The 25171-nt window shown below is 45.2% G+C and overlaps 1 protein-coding gene across 8 annotated transcripts in view; it reads left to right on the top strand.

The window, feature by feature from the left end:
- aplp2 (amyloid beta (A4) precursor-like protein 2) overlaps positions 1–25171 on the top strand; it is a 55085-nt gene that overhangs the window by 27597 nt on the left and 2317 nt on the right. The window contains exons 3-17 of one of the 8 annotated variants that reach the window (XM_034605010.1): positions 504–633; positions 6549–6661; positions 8510–8736; positions 8998–9197; positions 9651–9818; positions 11609–11742; positions 12035–12109; positions 12453–12611; positions 13546–13674; positions 16724–16823; positions 18351–18524; positions 19252–19287; positions 21252–21331; positions 23286–23363; positions 25002–25157. In XM_034605010.1, coding sequence (XP_034460901.1) covers positions 504–633; positions 6549–6661; positions 8510–8736; positions 8998–9197; positions 9651–9818; positions 11609–11742; positions 12035–12109; positions 12453–12611; positions 13546–13674; positions 16724–16823; positions 18351–18524; positions 19252–19287; positions 21252–21331; positions 23286–23363; positions 25002–25157 — 1959 coding nt within the window. Of the gene's footprint in view, positions 1–503; positions 634–6548; positions 6662–8509; positions 8737–8997; positions 9198–9650; positions 9819–11608; positions 11743–12034; positions 12110–12452; positions 12612–13545; positions 13675–16723; positions 16824–18350; positions 18525–19251; positions 19288–21251; positions 21335–23285; positions 23364–25001; positions 25158–25171 lie in introns of all 8 variants that reach the window. The other 7 variants (XM_034605009.1, XM_034605013.1, XM_034605016.1 and 4 more) reach the window with 7 other exon arrangements.

The following is a 25171-nucleotide window of genomic DNA, read 5'->3' as shown; positions in this document are numbered from 1 at the left end:
TTGAGCTGCTCCTGAAAGACGGACATTATTTTCAGGGCGGGTGGCAGCTCAATACGCAGACCCTTCTTTTCGAGCTGTCTTTGTAATTAAGGACATGTTTCACCACAACATGGATATCCTCGCTCTTATTTACTTGTTCCTGCCAGTGTATCTCCCAACCCAGGAGGCTGCTGGTATTACTGTCGTGTTTTATTATGCAGCTGTCCAAGAAGAAAAGCGCCGCTGTGGATTTTCGAGCAGCCTTCTCTTCAAGCTTCAGTTGCATTTATTGATGACATTTTAATGGCATTTGGGGAAGGAGTAAATTGCGTGCTCTTTCACGGTCGAGCAGATGGCATCTAGAGAGTATAAAGCGCGGATTAAAGGATGCCTCTGATGCTCTGCTCATCGCACCTTCTCCCTCCACGCACGCACACGAGCACACACGCGCACGTTGAGAAAGAAAATCATTTTCTCATTATTTGATACACACTTTCTGCTTCTTCTTCTTCTCCTCTCAACAGATGTATCCCGAGCTCCAGATAACGAACGTGGTGGAAGCCAACCAGCCCATTCGTATCGAGAACTGGTGCAAGAGTGAGAAGAAGGTGTGCAAAGGCCACGCCCATATCGTGGTGCCTTACAAATGCTTGGGTAAGCTTCGCCACTAATAAGTAAATCAAGGAAACCACTTAAAAAGACTGTAAATGGGCCTTTACATCCGGTGTTCCCCCAGTGCACACGCCACATTCATTCAATATAATGAAGGAGAGATTATGATGCGTCTTAACCATAAGCAGAGGTGAAATGGAGCAATATTCGAGTCTGATTCAGTCGACTACTCCAGACCTTGAGCTGCAGATGGAGCAGATCCCGGCTGGATGGGGGCTAATGTCTCTGAGAGCAGATAGCTAAGGGCTAGACAGCTATTATTGCTGCAGAGGCTTGTTGAGCAATAAAGCACAATCTTATTTCCCCCCTAAGACAGTGGCCATAAACCCACACAGACACACAGGGTCAGCGAGAGAGGGGGGGGGGGGTCTGAGAGGAGGCCGGCTTTATTACTTCCCATTTCTCCCATCGCCTGAGCCGCCATACACAGCTCTCCACCTGCTCTGTCTCCTGCAGGATGACTGTGATCAGCAGTGGCAACGCAGTTATACTCTGCAGAGGCTCAGACTTTGCAGGCCTCACGCCTCTGTGCCCTCTGATTTACAAAAAAAAAGACAGAATTCTCCCGCTGCCTCTGACGGCGGCAATAACAGAGAAATAGATTTGTGAAACAAGGGATTCTCAATGCAATTGTCCAGTTATATCAGGAAGGAAAATAAAACATCTTCCTCTGCACTGCAAACGTTTCCCCGGCACTCTTCCTCTGTCCACAAGCCTCTGGCTGATTGAGTTGTGCCGCTCTCCGAGATGAAAAAGCCATTAGCAGTTGCACTGGACTGTGAAATGGGCTACCGTTCAAGAGCATTTTTGGCAAAGGCGGAGAGAAGGCTTTTGGGAAATTCATGGGACAGCAAACACCACAACTGGAGTGTCCGCTCGCTGGCCGGGACATGAATACAGATGAGAGAGGCTCAGGCCCGAATTCTGACTCCCAAAGTTCCCCCCAGTGTGCTCTCATCTTACATCCTGAAGCCGTGTCTGTCTGTGTACCTGCCACACCTGATACCCTCGCCCCCCCCCTTGTCTTTACAGTGGCCATGTTGCATCAATCAACAACCCAAGACCTCTAATAATGACTCAGCAACAGTGCCTTGACTGCCATTTAATGAAAACAATCCCATTACCGTTTCTAGAGCGATTAAATGGCTTCATCGCTTGATTTTGCACATTTCTGTCATCGTTGTTAAAGGGTCCGTGAACTCCGGCCCCGTCGAACGCCAAAAGGCCGTGTCTCTGCTGCTCTGTCGCGTTGCAAATGAGGAGCCTGAGCCGAGGGAACAGACACAGATGGAGCAAGAAGGATAAACATAAGGTGTTGGCGAAGAGGAAGCTATCGCGAGGGTTTCAGCTTAATGATGTAATGGAGCGTGTTAGGGGCTTAATTGGAGGGCTCTGATCACACACCACGAGGCACGGCATGTCTCTGCCACCTCGCTGCGGCTCACCTCGCCGGCGTGTAATTTGTCAGGCCCATCCGGCAATGATGAGAGCCGCTAAATGATTCATTATTTGTACCTTATATTCATCACCCTACATTAATTACAGCAGAATCAAAAAGAAGAGGAAATAGAGCAAAGGGAGGTGAGCTATAGCTTGAAGGATATGATTAAAAGGAGCAGAGCAGCAGCCATGTCAAGTTAATAGGTTCATATGAATAATGCAAAAGCAGGGAAAGAAGCTGGAGAGAGAGAGAGACGGGGTTTTGCTGTGTCCCATCTTCACATGGCTCAGACACAGAGCTACAGACCTTTTGCGTGTTTCCTGTCCCCAAACAATGGCTCCCGCAAATGAATGTGATTTTTGTTCCATGGCACTCTAATCCCTGCAGCATGATGTCTGTGTCAAACAGCAGAGGATTATTATTTTTTTTGTATTATTATGTCTGGAATGGTGGGAACAGTACGGGGCTGTTGTGCGACTGGTGTGTTGGTTCGTGTGCACGGGACAAATTAGCTGGGACACCGGCAACTGAAGCTGCTTCCCGTTCAAAAAGTGTTTTCTGGGTAAACAACTGATTTATCGCTTTGTTGGTGATAAGTGGCCGATATGAGAATTCCACAGACATATCAACCATGCAGAATATATGTGTATTTTCTATGTAAAACTAGAAGAGCCCATGGAGAGCGCATACTTCCGCCAAACTGTTTACAATAAAAAACGGGTAAAATATCCATTTAACATCCATTTTTTTTTAGTATTCACCCTCCCAAAAATATTTACTGTATTTTGAATCACAAAATCCAAATCATCACCCTGATCCACACAAAAGTCCACCTGTTCATAGATATTAGCACTCAACAGATTTTTTTCATAAAGATCTCTGCAATGTTTCTTGAGAAAATTACAAAAATGTTGAAAACTGCTCTCCGCTATGTTAAAGAAAGTGAAAAAAACACACAGATGAAGACGCATGGTTATTCTCTAAATTCAAGTTCTATATTGTTATAGGTGAGGTTGTTATATGGTTGTATTTGTGCTTTATATTCATTGACAGTCATAAAGTTTATGGTTAAACTCTAAAATATCAACCCTCAATTACATTTGACATAAGGGTTTGAGAACTACCTGATAGGAATCATTGCTGAATTACTATTTTACATATATATATCAGCAGATATATCGGCATCTGTCCCCAAAAATCCAGGTAGATTCTCACAACCACTGTAATCACTCATTCTCACAATAATTGACTTCTTCGCTCTCATCTTGAACTCGTGCTCCTGTCCATCTCTATTTTCAAGGAAGTGAGAAGTAGGACTTAATCGGTGACTTTTACAGAGCTGACGCACACTTTTCTGTTCCTGTTGACTAAGCCTGTTGATTCAACAGAGGGCAGGGCACAGGGTGACAGCTGCTGATATCATCGCCGGGGCTGAGTCTTGTGAGTGTGAATAAGTTGATAAGGGGCCACACCTCTGGCTGTTTGTCCTCCTTCACCCCTGGACGTGTTTCGAAATGAGCCTGAGTTATGAATCACAGAAGTGTTGGACTGAAAACGCTTCTACTTCGTGATTATTTGTGAATCACAAATTGAAATTACCGTGACAGGTAAAGCTTTCTAGTCATGTAATACAACGATGGTTAAGGATTGGAGTATAATGCAAACATTCTTTCCATTATTTAACATCCACCGACAGCTAGCTCCTGGTTGTAGTCACGTCTGCTGCATGTAATCCCTTCATGTCGGCGGATCAGGTTTCTCCCACTTGAAGAAGCACAATCTGTCGAGCAAGTGGAGGCAAAAAATCAAAGCAGCGCACTGGAACCTGATATCAAGCTTTGACTGATTGCCAAAAGCAAACACTAGATAATAACTGCATCAAAGTTCATTTGTATTTGATTAATATTTTATGATGCTTTTAAGATCTTTGATATTCGTCATTGGCTCAAAAACTCAATATTTTGGGGTTTGTTCACTCGTGCATGTTAATAAGTCATTTTTTAAGTGGTCAATTATTTAACAGATTGAACCATCAAGTGCACTTACCCTCTGTTATTTGCATTTTTTTTTTTTAGATCTCATTGTGATTGCGCTAAATGTCATTACAGCCCGCTTCCTCTGGAAAGCCCTTGAAACACAATAGCCGTGTTGTCCACCAGCAGATCTCAGTTTAATTGAATCCACCACCTCTCTGTACTGAAGGCATCTCTGGTTCATTGTGTACCACACGATACCACCAAGCCCCCCAGACGCCTGTAGTGCAGGCGGCGTGGGTGCTGGAGCGTGTCAGAGATAGACGGAAGGTTAAAGGAAAGGTGGATGAATAGAGGAGGTCACAGAGAAAGACGAGTACATGCTCCCTCTCTCACACACACACACACACACAGAGAGAAACACGCAGAGCACAAACAGCTGGTCTCCAAACACCACCATCCATCAACCTCTGCAGTGCGACTGTGTTCGGCGTCCGCTTGAAACCACCTCACAACCGGAGACGCCCGTGAGAGAGCAACAATGAGACAGAGAGAGAGAGAAAGAGAGATGAAATGAAGAGGGAGAGTGTGAGGGAATGAATCAGTTTGCTTCCGGTGAGACGGAAATGGAGCCGAGCTCTCATTTCCTCTCCCTCGGTTTCACCCCGTGACGTTAATTGAGGGGGAAGTTAAAGGGAGAGAAGTCGTACTCAGATCCTTTTACGAGTCCAGATGCAGTAGCAGCAAAACAATGTAAAAGGATTGTATGACAAGGTCAATTCAGGTCATTTATTCAAAATTTGACTTGTGTAAAAGTACAGGATTATTATCAAAACATTCCACTACAATATAAAAACCATTACTTATGCATATGACAACTTTCAGAGTTATTTTATGAAAGAAAGACATCTGTGTGTATTTTCTCTGGGTATTCCAGCTTCCTCCTACAGTACAAAGACATGCAGATTGTGAGTGGGAATGGTTGTTTGAGTAATATGCTGGTGTGTAGTGTTGTAGTCCAAAGTCAGAATATATTCTGTTTAAAAAAAAAACAGAGCAACATTTTCTTATTTGAGAAGCTGGAATCAAATGATGTTTAGCATTTCCACCAAAATAACTAACTAATTCTGGATTAAATTCAATTAAAATACCTTTAAAATCGTGCCATGATCATATTGAACCTAAATATGACCATGTGATGACAATAGAGACAATTTAATTATTGAAACAGATTGATAACCTTGGATTTATCATGTTTTTTTCTATGTTTAAATTCATCCCAGTTTAAGAGCAACTCTAATAAACTACCTGTAGCTGTATATTTTACAATTAACAGTCAGAATTGTTGAGTAGTTTTATGTTACCCATGAAACTTATGAATGAACTGTTTCAGAACTATTGATGACATGACAACAGTGCTTGAGTAAATATATTTAGTTACTCTCCTCCTGAGTAACTAAAAAAGCCGGGAGGCGGGGGGGGGGGGGGGTGCGGAGGGTTAAGGCGAGCTTGTGTGAGGGGGGGGGTCACTGTGTCTCCTGGGCGGAGATGAGAAGCAGCTGCTGAGTCCTCTGCTATTTCCAGCTCTCTCCTCTTCCTCTCCGACCCTCTCATTTTCCAAAACACTGCCTTCCCCTCCGCCCGGCTCACGTGAAGTCCTCCGGCAGCGCTCCCTCAGGCCGGGGTCACGGTGAACCACTGAGCGAGCAGTTACAGGACAGATCTCAGCCTTGTCCTGAAACCTCCAGACCCTCATTTGTGTGTTTTCAATCCGCTCATTCCTCAGCCACGCTGATCTCAGCCTGGACTTTGCCCTAAACCTTCTAACACCCCCTCTTTCTTCCTTTCGCTCTGTCCGCCTGACTCCCCCTGCGTTTCTGCTGGCGGTGTTTCTACCTGACGGCCTCCTCACACTTCCAGCCCATCAGCAGTCGCTGTCCTTTTCTAATCTGTCTTTTGACCCCCGGCACCATATGCTTACACACGCATTGGTTTTCAACACGAAGCAGAGAAATTCAAGATGCCTTTCAAATCTTTTTTAATTCTGCCGATCTGGCTCCTCGTCAGCGATTTGCCATGAATAAAACATATCGAATTGAATTCATCAAGCAAATGATATCACTGACTCACAGGAAAAGTCTGGGCCACGAGTATGAAACCTGATTTTCCTCCTGTACTGTTTTGACAGCAGATTGACAGATGTGCATGCAGAGAATGGATGATTTCAGGTGTCAGATACTGTAGTGAAATTACAGTGAAATTGAAAAGACCAGGGAGCTATGAATTATTGAATCAGGCCCTTTTTTTCCATTCATCTCATCTGCTATTCATTTTTTAGTCCCAGTAGGTGATTTATTGTTTTGGACCCAGTCAGGGTTGTAGAGCAGCGATCAGGCGCAGGGGGGATTTGTGTGTGTGTGTGTGTGTGTGTGTGTGTGTGTGTGACTAACGGGCATATTGGTCCGTGTGATTTGCTTTTACAGTGGGCGAGTTCGTGAGTGACGTGCTTCTGGTTCCAGAGAAGTGCAAGTTCTTCCACAAGGAGCGGATGGACATGTGCATCAGCCACCAGCAGTGGCACGGCGTGGCCAAAGAGGTAAGGGAGGAGTGACTTCATCGGAAACAGTGGGAGGCTGTATAGCAGAGCAATGGGAAAATAATACTCCTGTGGCGGGGGGGGGGGGGGGTCTAAAGCATCAGCTTAACTTTAGGAAAATTAAATAACTAAATTTTGATTCCCTTCTCCCCTTCATCACACGTTCACTCCCTGCTCTCTCCTCTTCCCTCCCAAACATCTTTCCACCTGTCTCTGTGAGTCTCCCAGGGCCTCTGATCACAGGCCGACTGGGAACACTCACATTTCAGCTCCTAATCAGATTAGTGTTGTGCCTGTAATGCTACTAATTCCCCCGGGCAGCAACAGAGCCGGCCCCCGGGGGCCACTCTAACCATGACAGTGAGAGCAGCAGCTCATTGAGCCCGTCAAGCCTCTTCCTGAGTCTTACACCTCTTTTTACACCACAATTTGTACATGAAGGTTTTTTTAAACGTTTTTTAAACCAACTAAAAAAGGCGCGTGACCCGTTTCCCGTGGCCAGAAGGAGTGTTTGCCTTTCTATTTTTCTCCCCCGGCGAGTCATGTTCCATGTCGCACACACACACCGTCAACTGAGGCGCTCTCTCACCTCGTTGTCTTGCCAAATTAGTGCGTTCAGGCGGGTGTCACGCTTCCTTTACTGCTGATCTGAGCTGGAGCTGATTAAATCCTGTGAGTCTTTCGACCCAGGAGTGAATGTCGATTGAATCCATTCCCATTGCAAACAAAAAGCCAGTTTAAAAGGGGCTTTACTCTTCCCCAACATTTATTACAAATGCATCTACAAGATGGTATAAAAGGCACGTTTGACCTATAGATGACAAAGAAATTTGTTAGATCTGAGTAGTAATACATCTTCCCAGTGAGAAGAAGATTCATAAACAATATTTGTTCTTAACCAACTGCCTCTGTGACGTCCCTAAGCAACAGAGCGACTAATCCTCAACTCCTCCTGCTGAGTTTCTCAGCGGCGGTGATTTAGACCGAAGCTGCAGCGGTGTTGAAAAATAGCACGTCAGTTAAAGGACTGCCAGACTTTTTTGGAAGTGTGACCCATTAATCACTCCAGTCAGCGTGTGACAAAAGAACGAGCTATAAAAATCAGTGTGTCTGTGTTCTGCCGCTGGACAGACCTGTTTACATGGTCGGGTCACAGCAGGCGGCCGGCGCTGCACCATAAGTCACGAAGTTAAAAAACAACATTTAGAGCACAGTCATCGGCCTCGTCCCCTAAATATGGGAAATTTGTGAAAAACATCTAAAAACACCTCACATCTCACAATGCTGAAGAAAGTAAACAAGCCCCTTTGCCCAGATCCATATCGAGAGACCTTCCATGTCCCATCCTTCCATCAAAGCTTCATAGTAATCCCTTCTGTCGTTTTTATGTAATCCTGCAAACTAACAAACAGACATGACCAGATGGGGGGGGGGAGTGCTTTTGTGGGGCATTGATAGCTCACCTGGTTACAATGTACCTCCCCCCCATGTACTGAGATGTGGAGGTCTGTGTACACACTCGTTGTTTAGGCCTGAAAGCAGAAGGGCAGCTTTGACCCAAAGGTGAACATTTGGACAAATCGATACTGACAACTACACCACAGAAAACACCACAACTTCTGGATTCCTGAAGCAATAAATTATGGGGAAACTATTGGTTTGAAACATCTAGGGTGTTATTCTTATAAAGGATGAAACTGAATTGATTTAACTTCACATGCTCCTCCATCCGGCTCCATGAACTGTTGATGAATAAACAAAGCTCATGTCGATGCCTCAGAGCAGTGAAGCCCCGTCGCCGTGTTCGGTGGATTTCACCTGTATCTCTCTCCCTCTGCCCCCGGTCAGGCCTGTGCCAAGAGCACCAATGTGCTGCACAGCTACGGCATGCTGCTGCCCTGTGGCATCGACAAGTTCCACGGCACCGAGTACGTGTGCTGCCCCTCCTCTCGCATCGTGGAGACCGCCCCGGCTTCCCTGCCCTCGCAAGAGGACGACGACGACGAAGAGGAGGAGGTAGAGGATGAGGAGATCGACGAGGCCGACCTGGACGAGGAGGATGCCGTAGAGGACAGGTGGGCAGCTGTGAAAGAGGGGGAAGGGTCTGCAGGTTGTGTGGGGTTGTGGTCATGATGGTGGCGTGTGTCTTTGAGATATTGCAAGCTTAATATGCGCTCTCTTGCGAAGGGCAGGTATAACCAGCCATCTGGATGAAATAAAGCACTGTGACATTGACCTATGGCAGCTGCTCTGCCTCGTTTGATAAATCATTCCTCTTCCTGGCGTCCACCCCTTCACTCATTCATCTCCGCCTCCTCTCCTCCTCTCCTCCTCAGTGAGACGGTACCTGACGAGCAGCCCACACAGAAGGAGGAGCCGCTGGACGAGGACGAGGAGGACGAGGACGAGGAGGAAGATGAGGAGGAGTACCACTACGTCTACGAGGACGAGGAAGTGGAGAAGGAAGAGGAGGATGAGAGGAAGAGCAAAATGTCAGAGAGCCAAGACGAGGACAAGACTCTGCAGGAAGTGAAAGGTTTGTAATGAGCTGTTTTAAATTATAATATACCATCCTCCCCCCCTCTCTCTCTCCATCTCTCTCCATCCCCCCTGCCCTCACCCCTCTCACCCCTTCCTTATTGGCACTTTGCCTACCACTTAAATATGATCAAACCTTTTCAACTCTTAAACTGTAGTCACTTACCTTCACATCTCAGCCAGACTGTAATAAGATGAGTGTCTGCATTAACATTTACCCTTTTCCCTCATCTCACAGCAGATACTTTGATGTACTGTTCTTCTGTATCAGGGTGCAAGGACAAGTCTTGCTGCCTTGTTTGTAGCCAACCTGACGCTAAATCCTGCTCATCACATTCACAAAGCAGTTGCTCCCACATGTTTTATCCTGATCTTAGACGTAGCGGTGTTAGAGTGGAATTTAAGTGCTGCCACTAGTGGCCAGATGATCTAACGAGCTGTCCCCTGGCAGCGGTGTGCACCCTGGAGGCTGAGACCGGCCCCTGCCGTGCCTCCATGCCCCGCTGGCACTTCGACATGAGCCAGGGGAAGTGTGTGCGCTTCATATACGGGGGCTGCGCCGGCAACCGCAACAATTTCGACTCAGAGGAGTACTGCATGGCCGTGTGCAAGCGCCTGAGTAAGTCTCACGTGACCGAGGCCGGTCTGACAACACCCCCCATCTCTCTGTTTGTCTCTTTCCTGCCGACCCTGAAAACTCTAATAGACGATAGGTAGATAATAAAGGTTTGGTCTGTTGCTGACTCGTGAACAGATCACATGATGTCTCCATCACCACAACATTCACGACTGAGCTCACTCCACAACATCATCTTCTATTGTTTTATTATCCCACTGAAATGCTGAAGGGCTGCGGCAACGATTATTGATTATTTTTATTACTGTAACGTGTTTATTATTTTCCTCATTAATTGTTTAACCTACATCTAAAACATAAATCTCAATTATTAATCAAAATGTCCTAGAGCCAAAGATGAAAAACACATTTATATTCAGTAACAGTAACAGATTACAATTCAAATATATGTTTATTCATTTATATCATTATTGAGCATGGGTTCATTAGTTTGAATTAATGTTCCACCGGATTGGACCTGTATCGTATATATTAACTATCATATTGAAATAATTTAAACTTATATTATGGTTTAACCCTACCCCTAAAGTAAAAAAATACTTAAATATATATTGAATAAAATAAAATGATTGGATACTGTTGAAACCTGGAGTTTCTTTGGTACCAACCAGTTTGTCTATAGACAAAATATTCGAAAAGTGTAAAACATAGAAAGATGATATTGAATCTTTCATTAAATTCATTTTTTTACTTATTCTTTCATCAACTTTCTACTGTTTACATTTCAGTGGACATTTGAGAAATTTGCCTTTATTTTATTAAAGGTCATTACTCTTACTAAGTATGGTTTTAACAAAAGTAGTAGTAGAATAAAAAATCAATGCCCAGTCCTACTACACTTATTCCATCTTCTCCATTTGTGACACACATGTAAATTTTAAGTTACTTGATAGAAATCCAATAAGATTAATTTTCCGTTTCCTTCGTTTTCTTCCTGTTGTTCATTAATATGCATGCTAACTTCAAACAGAGTTTTCTGTCATCTTTGTTTGCCCGTCAGTGTTTTACCGCTTCCACTGTGTCTGTGTGCCTGTCACCAGCCTGTCCGTGTGTCTGTCTGCTCACACAGCACTGCCACTGCTAGAACCCCACCAGCACATGTCAACCAGCGCCTCTCTTCCATCAGTTCAAACTCAGTTCATGGCCATAACCAATTGGATTTTTCTTTTGATTTTCGGGGCTGAAGCAGTTACTTTTAGAGGAGGATAGATATCTGTATCCGTTGATCCGCCCGTGCTGCCATCCTGTTTTTTGACGGTGGGGTGAAGCGATGAGGTCTCTTTCCGTTCGCGAGCCGGGAGCATTGTTGTTTTTGCGAGTTTCAGCGACGCAGGGAGCGAGTCCTGCGTGACTGTATAGCAAGGAAGCCAGAACTGAGCCCTGTGGCCCCGCCTCAGATGACCCAGCCGTCAAACACGGGAGATATTTCCATTAGTGTTGGAAACGCGGCCTGTCAGCAGAAAGCCGACGGGAAGTTGAAAAGAATTCAAAAGGAAAGACTGTCAGATTCCCTTAAATTTATCAGAGTTCAGGAGGTTGGAAGAACGCCAATGAGAGGAGTGCTTCTGTGAGGATTTTTGTCTAACTTCAATCTGCATTCCACTTTCTACTGCTCCTCTCTCTCTGTGCCCTGTTGTGTGTCTGTCTCCGTCTCTCTGCCTAACTGTGGTGAGTGGACTGGATGAGCCCGTCTGTCTCTTTCTGTGCTTGTCAGTCCGCCTGGTTGTCAGTTTGCAGCCGCGCGCACTCACCGTCTGCCTCTGATTCTGCAGCCGTGCCCCCGACTCCTCAGCCCACCGATGATGTGGACATCTACTTTGAGACGCCGGCCGATGACAAGGAGCACAGTCGCTTCCAGAGGGCCAAGGAGCAGCTGGAGATTAGGCACCGCAATCGCATGGAGAGGGTGAGTGAGCAGGTCGAATCAGGACGCTACTTACCTGATTAAAGAGGCAATAAGTAAGACCCCTGCTGCAAAATGGTGACATGAGCGTCAAATCCAGAAAATCAAAGAGGATTCTGGAACAAAGACATTTCACCGAAACCTACAGCAAAAGGCTTTTGATCCAAAAACTACAAATCAATGCATGGCTCATTCACAAAAAGCAAAGAAACTGTCCACTTTTCATTAAGGGCTCTCAAGCCTCTTTGCATCTCGCTTCATTTTGTCTCCCTCTCTCTTGTCTCACACACTCCAGGTACGAAAGGAATGGGAAGAGGCTGATCGCCAGGCTAAGAACCTGCCCAAGTCTGAGAGACAGACACTGATCCAGGTGAGACACTGATCTGTCCCCCTGGGAGTCCCCCTTCCTTTGTCCCGTTGTTTGGGTGTGAGATGTGACGGCTTCCAGATACTGGATCCCTCACTCCCTACATTAAACATCTCTCTTCCCGGCTGCTCTATCTTTATCGCTCTGAGGCTAAATTAGGGCAAAGTCTGAATGGGGAGACTTCTAAATGAGTCCCCAACTCCCCTGACGAGCCTTCGAGGCGACAGGACTGAAACCGAGACCTGTTTTCCTCTGTCTGGTTAAGGAGGCGCTGAAGGAGCTCTGTTGTCTCACACTGTTTAAAGTGCATGTACATATTTATATGTGCGTTTGATTTTGTTTGCAGCACTTCCAAGCCATGGTGGAGTCCCTGGAGGAGGAGGCAGCCAGTGAGAAGCAGCAGCTGGTGGAGACTCACCTCGCCCGGGTGGAGGCCATGCTGAATGACCGGCGCCGTCTGGCCCTGGAGAACTACCTGGCCGCGCTGCAGGCCGACCCCCCCAGGGTAAACACCACGCAGCAGTGCATCTTTTATCCTCTCCTCACCTCGCTCCATCTGTCTGTTGTGTTCTCCCTCTCTCCTCAGTCCATGTGCAAACACATTAACACACACGCACACGTGTCTGTCACACCTCGCTCGGCCTCACACTACTTATGGCCTGTGGCTAATCTCATATCCTGTAAAAAGACCCTCTGCCAGCTCGCAGTTCACCGTGAGGTGATTACTGCAGCCAGAAAAACACACAAACCACAATCCTGCATGAGCACAGAGTCAATCACATTTGAACCCTCAGATATAATCCCCCTGGGACATGTTTCTTTTTTTATATAATTCCTTTTTTTAAATTATCTTTTGATCCTATAGTCTGCACAACGTTTGCTTCTCTGATGCAAAGTGTTGGTCCTGACTCAAAGTCCTAGTTTTGGACTTGCTACCCAGAGGGAATAACTTTCATACATTTATTTCGAATCCATGTTCCCTCTGTTATATCTCCAGCCCTTAATTGTTGATTGCATCATCTGTAGTATGACAGTATTTCACGAGGTGCTGCAGAAGATGATGAGGCTGAGATCACTTCTGTGTTACCTCTCGACTTTAGAAATGAAAAACGTCAGGACAATCGAGTCTGAACATTCTCCAGACTTTGCCTTTTTACATTTAATGATCGCAGCAGGAGATTGTCCCAGTCAGACGTGTTCTCGACAATAGGGACATTTCCAGAGCATTCAGGCGAAGGATGGCGTCTGAGTAGAGAGCGGCAGCACGCGGGGCACGACATGGATTCTGCTGCAGATATCACATGTTTTTTTTACACTGCATTGAAACCGGTGTCGGCCCTTATCACGAAATAAAATCATACTAAAAGTCTTGGTTGTGAAGCTGCCACGCGACACTACTAATCAACCATTTCTTCGTACGACATGCCCCCCCCCCTTAGCCCCACCGCATCCTGCAGGCCCTGAGACGCTACGTCCGTGCGGAGAACAAGGACCGTCAGCACACGATCCGACACTACCAGCACGTCCTGGCTGTGGATCCTGAGAAGGCTGCTCAGATGAAGTCACAGGTCAGTGTTATCAACCAATCAACAATCAATCCACTACTTCATGCTCATTTAACAGAGATGTAAGAAAGCATAAAGCATCAAATCTTCCCATTCGAGAAACTGGAACCAGCAAATACTTTGCATTTTGGTTGGAAACACTTATCTTAGATTTGTACAGTTAATCGTGAACCAAACTGTGTCGTCTTTCGGGTCTGTGCATTTCATTTTTTTTGTTAATTGGCGCCTCCTTCCCCAGCCTAGTTATGACAATAAAGATATTCTGCATGGGAGGCATAGAATCTGAAACCTCATGCTGAGCCACTCCAAGATCTCACACTCCTCCTATTCCTGCTCTGACAGGGGAAGGATAATGATGTCTCAGCCTCTCGGTCCTGTTTTCTAAGTGCGTAGGAGGTGGAGAGGAGTGTGTGTTTCTCTGAGTTGAAGCCCGGGAGGAGAGAGGAGGCTTGTCTGACGGAGGGAGAGAGGGCAAGGGAGGGAGGGCGTTTCATTCACTTAAGCCTCAGCCACGAAGATTAAAATTGCGCAGGTCTTGTGTAATGCTGGACTCTGAGCCGCTGCACGGGGATTTGGCTGGAGGAAGCTCCTTCGTTAGATGTACCCGCCCGTGTGTGTCAGTGCCCTTTGACACCATTTAAAGTTGTTCTCCACCGTCACAGAAAACACAGCACAACAACACAGGGAGGAGGTAGAGGAGGTAGAGGAGGGTGACGGCGACCGGAGGGTTGCTGTTGAGATGAATTGTTGTTGATTTGGGAGCTGGTGAGCCCCCGTGTGGAGTCATGAGAAGAGAATCTGTGTTGTGGTGCTTTCACTGTGTTTACGTGTCGAGCCGAGTCCCTGCTCGTTTCTTCACTCAAATCCTGCAGCAACGTCAAATCTGTCTGTTCAGTTTAGTGCCGCTTGCTTGTGGATTTGGCAAAACCGTCCTCGGACGTTTTGTTGTTAATATAACTGGGACTTTCTGGGATTGAGATTATTCTGTTTTCGTCAAAAGCTTCACCTGTTAAATTGAGGCTGCTTGATGCAGGGAAATCGAGATTCCAGCAGTGGGACGTATATAATCTTTGCAGGGTTGTTTGTTTATCGTGCACAGGAAGGTGCCACAGAGGCTGCAGCCCGCCTCTCAGTGGGGAAAGGTGCATTACTGCCATCTGTCGCTGGCTCCGTTGCACTGCAGCCATGTGTCCGAGGATTAAAAAAGTCAACCATCATGGTGGGAAATGAACCCCAGTTACCTGCCAAGAGCCGGTCAGTCGCTGGTAGCTTTTCATATTCTGCCAAACACTTTGGCAACAGAAATGGGGAAATGTTTCTCCTCGCTCAGCGTCACGTCGCTGCTCGACACCGTGACGCTGACGAGAGAACTTCGACAATACACAAATCCATTGGATCAAAAGAGTGTGTGTTTTCATACCCACACTGTGAAACAGCGGTGATCATTGGGACTGACAGGCAGTCGATCCTGTCGAGTCGGTTCAGAGCTTCAGCTTCTGATTTGAATATTACATGCAGCAACTTGTTTCATGTCTGTGGGTTGACTGGCTGTGAGCGAGTCTCGCTTCATCGGGAGAAAGATTTCCTCTCTACCAGGAGGAAATTCTGCCGTTTCTGTGACAAGTTTAAATATGTGAACACGAGCAACTCGCTCACTTTGTACGTTTCACATTCAGAGCAGAGAACAGTCTGCTGTCTGTCCACGGATTTGTAATGGATTGACGTTTAGTATATGTTTTGTCTTTATTCGATAGGCCAGATTAAGTGTGAAACAAAGAGTAAGAGAGAGAGATGGGGTGACACACGGCAGAGGGCAGCAAGCCGGAATCGAACCTGAGGCCACTGTAGATGCCTCAGTACATGTGGTGCCAGCTCTTCCTGTGTCTTCTACAGTTAATTGCAGCTGAATCTATCGCTCGGGGCGTTGTTACCAAACTTTACTTCTCATTGTGTTGTTACCTTATTGTGTTTAGAGTTTATGTCTTCACCACTGTTCGTTTGTGTGGTGGTATGCAAAGTTACGCAAAAACTACACAACAGATTACCATGAAATTTGGCGGAGGGATGCAGATCCGGATAAATGGGCAGACTACTGTCTGATATCTGAGTGTGTGAAATTTGGTGCAGCTAGATTGAATCTGATGGGACTGTCGGGCCCTGGCACTGGTGTGTGCCTTCTACTGGGAGACATTCCTGTCGTCTTCTTCATCTTTTGTCCCTTTTCTTTGCCTTTTGTCGTCGTCTTTTCAGAGGGATTGAATCTTCTCTTCGTGCTAATACCAGTTTCTGAGGATGAATCTTAATCTCCTCCTCACTGCGCCACCATGTTTTCTCTGCCTCTCCTGTGTGATTCCCATGAAAAGAGGAGAGCCAAGTCTGTAATCTGTGATGCTATTAGGTGACACAACTTGTAACCTCCCTGAATGACAATGAGCACGAGAATGGAGTTACGCGGGGATTTTCTGGGATAAAGGAATATTTTCTGGTCGGTTAAATGTGAGTTTTCATATAAATACTGTTGGGATGAAGATTTTTTGTTCTAACAGTCGTCGGCACTGGATCAGACTTGAAATGATTATTCAGTTAATGGAAAATTGTAATGAATGATTCATCGTTTCAAGTAATTCATCCCAAAAGACTCCTGCCTCTCATCTGTTCAAGCCTTTAAAACCCATTTATTCCCACTATGTGCATTATAGTGTTTGAATTCATACATTTCTATTGTTGTTTATTGTGTATTACTACTTTCCTTTGTTATTTTACTTATGTGAAGCACTTTGCTTTGAGAAAGGTGCCATATTAAATCAACTTTATTTACTTACTTCCTTATTTAAATGAGATAAATTAAACAAATCTCTTGTCATATATATGTTATTATCTTTTGTCTTCCACACTAGCTTGGGTTGAAGTTGCCAACCACCAGCAGATATCAGGGTTCACCAGCAATTATTAGCAAATAGAAGATGATTCTGTTCTGAATTGTCCTCAGGAATAAAACGCATCGTCTCCGTGCAGCCAAGAGGTTTGACTTTTTGCTTTTTCCATCTGACAGGTGATGACCCATCTGCGTGTGATTGAGGAGCGGATGAACCAGAGTCTGTCTCTGCTCTACAAAGTACCTTATGTGGCCGAGGAGATTCAGGATGAAATCGGTGAGTCGTGTTCATTCGAAAGCCTCCAGGCAGCGAGGAGGAGGAGGAGGAGGAGGAGGAGGAGGAGGAAGAGGAGGAGGAGGAGGAGGGACGACAGTGTGCATTAATAAAAATGAAGTGAAATGAAAACAGGGATGGAATTCGCACATGTGCCAGACAGATAAAGCCAATGCATCACATTTCCTCTGGTGATTTTGTTATTTTTTCCTGCTGCAACCAGACAAAACAACAGTCTCCGCTCTGTGCACAGGGAAACACAGATACGGGAAAAGACCAGTAGACCGTTTATCAGAGACAGAGAGAGAAGTATTGTCTCCTCCTCAGTATGAATTTGTGGAATAGGATTTTAATACAGCCACCATCGTCTCCTTTTGAGGGTCTCAACAGCTTTCATTTTTTAATGTTGGATCTAAAGTCGGGGATGTGTTCGTCTCCAGTGGCTCCATTTAACACCTTCAACGTCTGGCACATTTTTTATTATTTCCCTTTGTCTCCTTTTCTTCATTAAAGGAACCACAGCATGGTGGTGGTACAGCACAGATTAAAGTGGGTGCAGTGACAGAACTGGGTCACAGCTTTCACCATGCGAGCATCCTGTTGGGAGATGTGCAGATTTACATGGAAAATAGCTCTCAGAAAAAAATACTAATTGGTAGTTAGCAGGAATGGGAGCGGGCGTCTCTTCCAGCAGCAGCAGCTCTCCTGGCTGTTGGGAAGAAAGAGTGTTGGTTTTATTTGGTGAACTTCTCATTAAGCACAGCGCTGCCACGTCTCAGGATGAGCGGTGTTAGCATGTGCCAGTTTTAGAAAGCCCCTTTTCCACAGCCGGTTTAACGTGGGAATGTTGCACTTTTGTTCACCCTTCTCCGTAAATGGCACGGATATGGAATGTGCAGGGCAAGGTTTTGTCTTTCTATCGGCTTTAGAGGTTGTCCCTGTTCAGACGTGGTGTTAACATCCATCCTGAGAGAGTTCGTCTGTTCACACCTGTCAAATGAAATGAGTCGTGAGTGTGTCTTCCACTTCCCCGCCCCATATGCATATGAATATGTATGTCATCTGTTTTCACAAAGACCAAATGATGTTGCTTTTGCACAGCTTGAGTTTACAGATGTGTCCGACGTCCCTGTGTTTGTGTGTATTTGTGCGTGTGAGAGATGAGCCGGGAGGGGCTCAGTGAATCTCATGCATCTGGATTAAAGAGGAAAGATTTGACCAATTTAACAAAAAGTATCACTCGTTCTGTGGTGATTAGTGTTGATGTTGTGGAGGCGAGAAACAAATCAGAATATGGTCACTGGAAAGCGTAAAAACACGTTGGATTCAATGTGAAACTGCAGCATTTGCGGTCACACACAGAAAAGAATGTGGCCACGAGTCCCAGACCACCTCCAAATGCAATAAGATGCATGACCTTTTTTGGGGTTTAGTATAAAGAAGCAGAGACGGCATAACGAGGGGTCGTCTTAATCGCATCATAGTGGGATCTTTGTCTAAAATGTGCTTTTCTCTGTCGTTTTCCCTCAGACGAGCTTCTCCAGGAGCAGAAAGCCGACATGGACCAGTTCCTGTCGTCCATCTCTGAATCGCAGCCAGACGTCACCGTGTCGTCGGAGGAGAGCGTGGAAGTGCCCGTGTCCGAGGGCAAACCCTACCGGCCCTTCCAGGTCACATCGTTGGGATCCCGCTCGGAGCCCGAGGGTGAGCAGACGCAGCCTCCGACACCGGTACAAGCAGCGCAGTGAGCATCACTGAGGCTGCGTGGGGAACAGAACGCCTCGCACACACGTCTTTCTGAAGGACACCGGTGACAAAGCGCAGCAGAAGTGTTGCACATTGAGGAAGAATAGGTTTACAATGTGTCTCATGCCAGTGAAAATGTGCTGCGGGGCCGTTGGTTTGGAACTTATCTGTGGCTGCACAGTTTCCCTCCGGCCCAGCCTTCAACACAGCACCAGGGAAGTTCAGATAAATGCACAAAGCCTCCGGCTCTGTTGCAGAGTTGGAGCCAAAAGCTTAGGGGGGGGGGGGGGGGGGGAGAAATGAGCAGTCATGGTTCTCTTCTTTGTCACATTTGTGCCGAACAAAAGATTGAATCCTCAAGAAGAGGCAAAAAAAGTGACGGGTGGAACGTTTCCAGCTTGATTGAAGGAAAATTACCAGTAGATCCCAGTGGAACATTTGATATACATGCCAACTCCCCACGGGGCTCAGACGCAGCCGGCCAATTCGGGAAATGGCTCCTTGTTTTCAGTTCGGTTATCTCTCTAAATTTATTTTCGGACTCCTCCCTGCTGGACTCTTTTTTCCTAATCAATTAACACAGCTTGATAATCCTGCCTTTCTCTTCTCACTTAAGTTTTCTCTCTTCTTCCCTTCCCCTTTTCTGTTTCTGTTTTTTTTTCTGTTGCTCATTTCTAATGCCAAGGCGATCTATCAGACTCCCCACGTGCCTTCAAGAAAGGTTGGTGCCTCTGTTGCATCTTGTTTTTCTGCCTCCCCCCCCCCCCGCCCTCCCCTCTCATCCCCTGAGCCATTTCCATCGACTGATTTGTTCCATTTTCTCCTTTTCCTTTCCTCCTGGTGCAGTTTGGGATCCTCTCCCTCTCTCTCCCTCTCTCTCCCTCTCTCTCTAGCTCTCTCCCACCATTTCTGTTTTTATCAGACGCCTTCTGGTGGTTAATTTTCGACTTTATTTTTTATTTTTGGATGACTCACATTGACGGTGTGCTTGGTGTGTCAGTTCTACTTATGCTTTTCATCACACTCGGATTATCACCTCAGGCTGAATAGCGAAGTTCAGTGGCTTCTTCTTGCAGCGGTAGAGATATGTCAAAGACAGATTTTCTCTCTGAGAGTCGTCGGTCGTTCAGTCGCTGTCGTCTCGTCCTCAGAAACCACACACACACACACACACACACACACACACACACACACACACACACACACACACACACACACACACACACAAAGCCCTCATCAGTCTCCCTCTTCCTGATGGGGCCGGTGTGATTTAGTGATCCTGTCTGAGGCTCAGTGTTTCCACCGCTGACCCGCTGTCCAGATTAAATTGGCCCATTTGTCCTCGTCCACCTGACACGGGGACGAGGTCGCGTCATCTCTTTTGTCTGATCTGAGCTTAACCTTGTGATCCCACTCAGGAGATGGCGACACCTCCCACCGACGGTTGAATCTAAATTATATATTGATTGATTGATTTTTTTTTCTGAATATTGCAACCCGCCCCACCTCTGCATTTGCATTTCACCAGTCGAAACTGCATTCGTGCTGCAGCTATGAATATTCCCTGTAGGCTCGTCAGTCTATTATTTTCTCCATTAATTTCAAAACTTTGTCAAAGGAATTGTGGAAAAATGTCCATCAAGAATTTCCAGATGTTTTCCAAACCCGTCGATTACCAACCCGTCGCTCCAGAGAAAGAAAAATCAATTTCCTGTCATTGAAAACATCATTGTCACCCAGAACATATTCGACACTGGATAAATGACTCAAATTATGACTTTTTCCATTTATTTCCCGACGATTGACTCAGTCAAATAATAAGTTGAGCACTTTTTCAAATCGATGCCGATGAGAGGTCACATTGATCCCACTCAGAGGTCACTCCCATTGTGGCGTTGGTGTGTACCCTGCTGTACCATGTGAGCGCTTCTGCTGAGTGAGGCTCGTAAACACGCGTCATTGTTCCCCTGCTTAATCCAAAGGCAATTGTACTAATCTTAAGCGTTTGGCAATGGCTGACTGGCAGCAGCGGCAGCAGACAATAAGCCGACACCAGACTCTGCTTTACATTGTTCATGACCCTGCCCTCGCTCTCTCGCTCCCTCGCTGCCTCGCTCGCTCTCCGCTCTCCTCACGGCTCTTGGTTTATTCATGGCATATCTGGTGTGAGTGTGTATAAATAGATCCTATGCTTATTTCAGACCCATCAGTCTAACATGCATATTTGACTCTCTGGCCCATTTTCTTAGTCTCGGCCGCTCGGTGAAACCCACACACGTTTTTTTTTTTATCCAAAATATAATCTGTTAAAACCTCAGGAGACGACGGAGGATTTTCGAGAGGAGGATGACTCATAATTGCCCAAAGAGGCTTCTTTTAATGAGTCAACACACGTTCTGGATGTTTACAGAGAAATCTCAGCTTTATGCAAAGCGCCCGTTTTGAGAGGGCCTTTTGTAGGAGATGTAAGGTCAGTGTCATGTTGGTCCTCACACTGCTCACACTGTGCTGGATGGAAGAAAGGGCTTTGTTGTCACCAGGAGACTGAGGCGACAGTTGTCAGGAGGAGAAGCTGAATATATCTGTGTCGCAGCTGCCCACCATCAATACCACCATCCCTGTTTGTTTGTTTGTTGCTCTGTGCTGCTCTGCCGTTGCTCACCGTGCTCCCTTCGCCTCCCGCAGGCTCCGCCATGTCTGGTCTGGACGGTCTGATCGGCGCCGAGGAGAGAATCATCAACAGCAAACCCAAGATCAGCGAGAAGGTGGTAAGAGCGTCGCCGCTGTTGGTTTGTCCTTCTGTTTTGGGCCTCTAAGCATTTTTCTGAACGTCTCAACTCGCTCAACACGTGAACTGAGAGCAGCGCTGTTAAAGCACGAACACTGAGAAACTGTGTGAGGATATTGGACGGTACAGGGTTTCTGCAGTGTCTTTAAAAAGTCTGAAATTCCATTATCTGGATTTTAGGCCTTGAAAAGTCATAAATATATTAAAATATAAAATGCTAGAGCAGATTGGATAAATGTAGGATTCTTAAATCATCTATAAAGCGCAGCAGGGTCGGTTATATTTCAGAGCCACTAACTCCCCGTGCTCCCAGTCATGATCGAAGATCTTCCAACTAAATTATTAAGCCATTTACTGCCTGTTTTAAACTGGTTCTAATGGATATTAATCTAATGGACGTTATTTTCTTCAGGTAATCTTTCTTATTTTGGTTGTGTTCTGTTTTGTTATAATTCAATGTTTTTTGTAAAGTAAATCGTTACCTTATTTAGATAACAGCTAAAGTTTTATTATTATTATTAGAAATATCATATCAAAAATATTGTATTGATCCCTGGGGGGGGGATTTGTTTTCATTACAGTCTCTCCTGCCAAGAAGAAAAAAGAAATATACGCAGACCGAGGCAATAACAATAAATAGAAATACAAAAATACCGGAAAGTAGAGTTCATGTAAAATATGTGCATTATAATACAATATATGTAGAAGGCAAATAAGATTATGTAAAAAATACAGTATAATTTATTAAGAGAATGGTTATTCTCTAGGAGGCAACTTCACCGTATCTTAAATTATGGGGAACTAAAGATATGTCTTCATAGATCTTAAGTTTCCTTCATTATGGTCGTAAAAAGTTTTAGATGTGAACCTGCAGAAACTCTGTTTTACCCTCTGAGTTTAATCCTGTTTTCTACAACAGACAATTGTTCAGATTTTTAAATTTCATCAGCACAACCTCAGTCTGAGGTGAGAGAAATAAACGAGACAGTACAGACAGTACAGACAGTACAGCAGCGCTTTCACAGTTTCGCTCTCTTAAGTTCAGCTATTAATGACTCGGACTATTCCCGTAACTATGTTGTCATAGTTACAGCAATTTCACACGAGGCTATTTCCACGTCTGTGCCAAGCAGCGTTCACTCATTTCCACCCCACACTTTGTTCTCCAGTCATCGCACGCCACTTCCCTTTGCACCATTCTTCCTCACTGCTCGTCAGACGATGCTCGGCTGCTGAATGCGAGATCGCATGCTAATCCAACACCAACTAATTGTGCGTGTGTATCTGTGTGTGTGTTTTCATATGCATGTGTTTCTTTTTTGGGAAATGCCAGTTTTTCTTCGACGGAGCAATCTGGGGTTAAAAAAATGACAAATTGTGGTGACACCTGTTGTGTCTCACGTGATGATTATTATTTATTTATTTTTAATTTCCTGAGAGAAACAGACTCCGGACTGCTCTGTCTCTACAGAAAGCAGATTTTAGTTTCTGCCTCCTGAGCACACACACACACACACGCACACACACACACACACACACACACACACACACACACACACACACGTCCACTCACCGGACTCCAGATTAAATCTAACGAGTGGCCTTGCTAACTGTAGCAGAGAGTCGATGCTGTTGTTGATGCTTGCAAACCACCTCCCTCTCTCCTTCCAGACAAGCGTCTCATCACAGACGATTCTTAACAGTTTACTTGGTTGCAACTTTCACAGCCTCTCGCTCTCTCCGCCTGCCTCTCTCTCTCTCTCTCTCTCTCTCTCTCTCTCTCCCTCTCCCTCTGTCTCTCCATCAGTCTCACACATTACAGACACACACACACACACACACACACACACACACACACACACACACACACACACACAGCGACGCTCACATTGTGGTGAGTGTAACCTGGGCTCCCCTGTCTGTGTTGACAGGTGATTGTTGACAGTCTGGATGTTAAAGAAGTGGTTTACAGTGCAGAGAGAGGCAGCGTTATGCATGATGATGAGCTGGTGAGTATAGCAGCGACCTCCACAGGGCTCTCTGGGGGGGGGGGGACGGTAGTTATCTGTAGTGGGGGGAGGAGGTGAAAGAAGGAGGGAGTGTGTAAAGAACCAGCTCTGTAGCTGAGAACTGAAACAACACAACGTTGGAACATAGACATAATCCCCTCTCCTGTTTTTAAAAAAAAGTTTTTTATATGTTAATATGTTTTGGTTATTTCTGCATGGACGCATGTTTGTTATGAGAATGTACACATTGGAAATCTCAGTTCATATGATGAATGTGAATCCACACAAACCGGCCGTGCTCGGTTTATGTGTGAGAATGAGCAGTAAAAAAATATAATGGCTGTCTGCATATGATTAGTTTGTGTCATATGTTCCAGATTACATCGTGAGGTCGAGCGTATGTGTGTTTTTACCCAATTGGCCCAGATTTAAACCATCTTTTCACAAAGACACGTTTCATGCATGTGTTCACAAGTCGACCGTTTCTTACAGATCCTCCGTCGAAAGGAAGTTGTCCCTGAATTCACTCTGGTTTTATGACATAAGAATCAAGAGTCAGAGATTAAGAGATTCTCACTTCAAGGAATATTAATCTACAACGTGTCATTGTTCTTGCTCTGCGAAGTTCAAATCAAAATCTGAATTACAGAAAAAATCAATTCCAATTGTTTTAAATTCCCTGGGAAATAAAATAAGAGTGGCTCATAATTTAAAGGGAAATTATGAAAGCGTGGCCAAAATGAGCCGATCACATAAATATTATTAGCATTTGTTTGCTTATATGCGACAGTATTTAAGTTCTATATGTTTGGTTGTATCTGTCTTTTAGGTTTATAGTTATTATATGTAACAAAGTTTATGGTTAAACTGTAAAATATCAAATTATATTTTTGTAATATGGGTTTTTAAAAATATATGTATACTGGCCAATATATATCGCTATCAGAAATTTAAAAAAAAAATTTGGTCGGGGCCTAGAAACTATTGGATGTGTCCGTCTGGGTTCTGATTTTCAAACCTTTTCATTGTGATTATTGATCAGGATAATAATTTATTCTGGTATAGATCATTTCTCGTGATAATAATAATATCGATGAGGAGAATTACTTCAAGCCTACATGACAAACAAACTTTCAGATCCTCATAAATAGTTTTGAACAGTTCCTCTGACTGGAAGTAAACACGGATCGTTGAGCCCCTGAAATCCCGGTGGAGACTGAAAGTTCTCAGCAGAGCAGATCCACTTCCAGACCAACTTGATATCTGCTCTATTTGTGTGCAGACGCTGACTTATTCATATTAATGTGAGGCTCGCGCTCGATTTAGCTTGTGAGCACTTCGGAGAAGTAGCAGCAAACATAAGACGACGGTTTATGTCAAGTTTCCAAATTGTAAAATTTAGATGTATTTATTAATTAAACGTTTTCTGCACCTTTTAAAAATGGTTAATTTGATCAGGAAACAACTATTTAAATGTTTATTCAGTGTAATGAAAATGTCAAATTGACGATTTCGTACATTTTCTTAATTATTACAGCAAATCGGCTTCATTGTGTCTCTCAGTGCTCGCCTGTGTTTGCATGTATTGTCTCCTCACTGTTCCCTCTCTGTCTCGCTCTCGCCCGTTCTACCTGTCAGGAGTCCTACCGCCCCCTGGGAGAGGACTTCAGCTTCGGGAGCAGCGCACTGATTGGCTTGCTGGTGATTGCCGTGGCCATAGCAACTGTGATTGTGATCAGCCTGGTGCTTTTGAGGAAGAGGCAATACGGCACCATCAGTCACGGCATCGTGGAGGTGAGAGCCGCCCG

This window comes from Hippoglossus hippoglossus, chromosome 13 (genome assembly GCF_009819705.1).
Source record: "Hippoglossus hippoglossus isolate fHipHip1 chromosome 13, fHipHip1.pri, whole genome shotgun sequence".
Taxonomy (NCBI): domain Eukaryota; kingdom Metazoa; phylum Chordata; class Actinopteri; order Pleuronectiformes; family Pleuronectidae; genus Hippoglossus; species Hippoglossus hippoglossus.
This window is presented reverse-complemented; position numbering and strand designations above follow the sequence as displayed.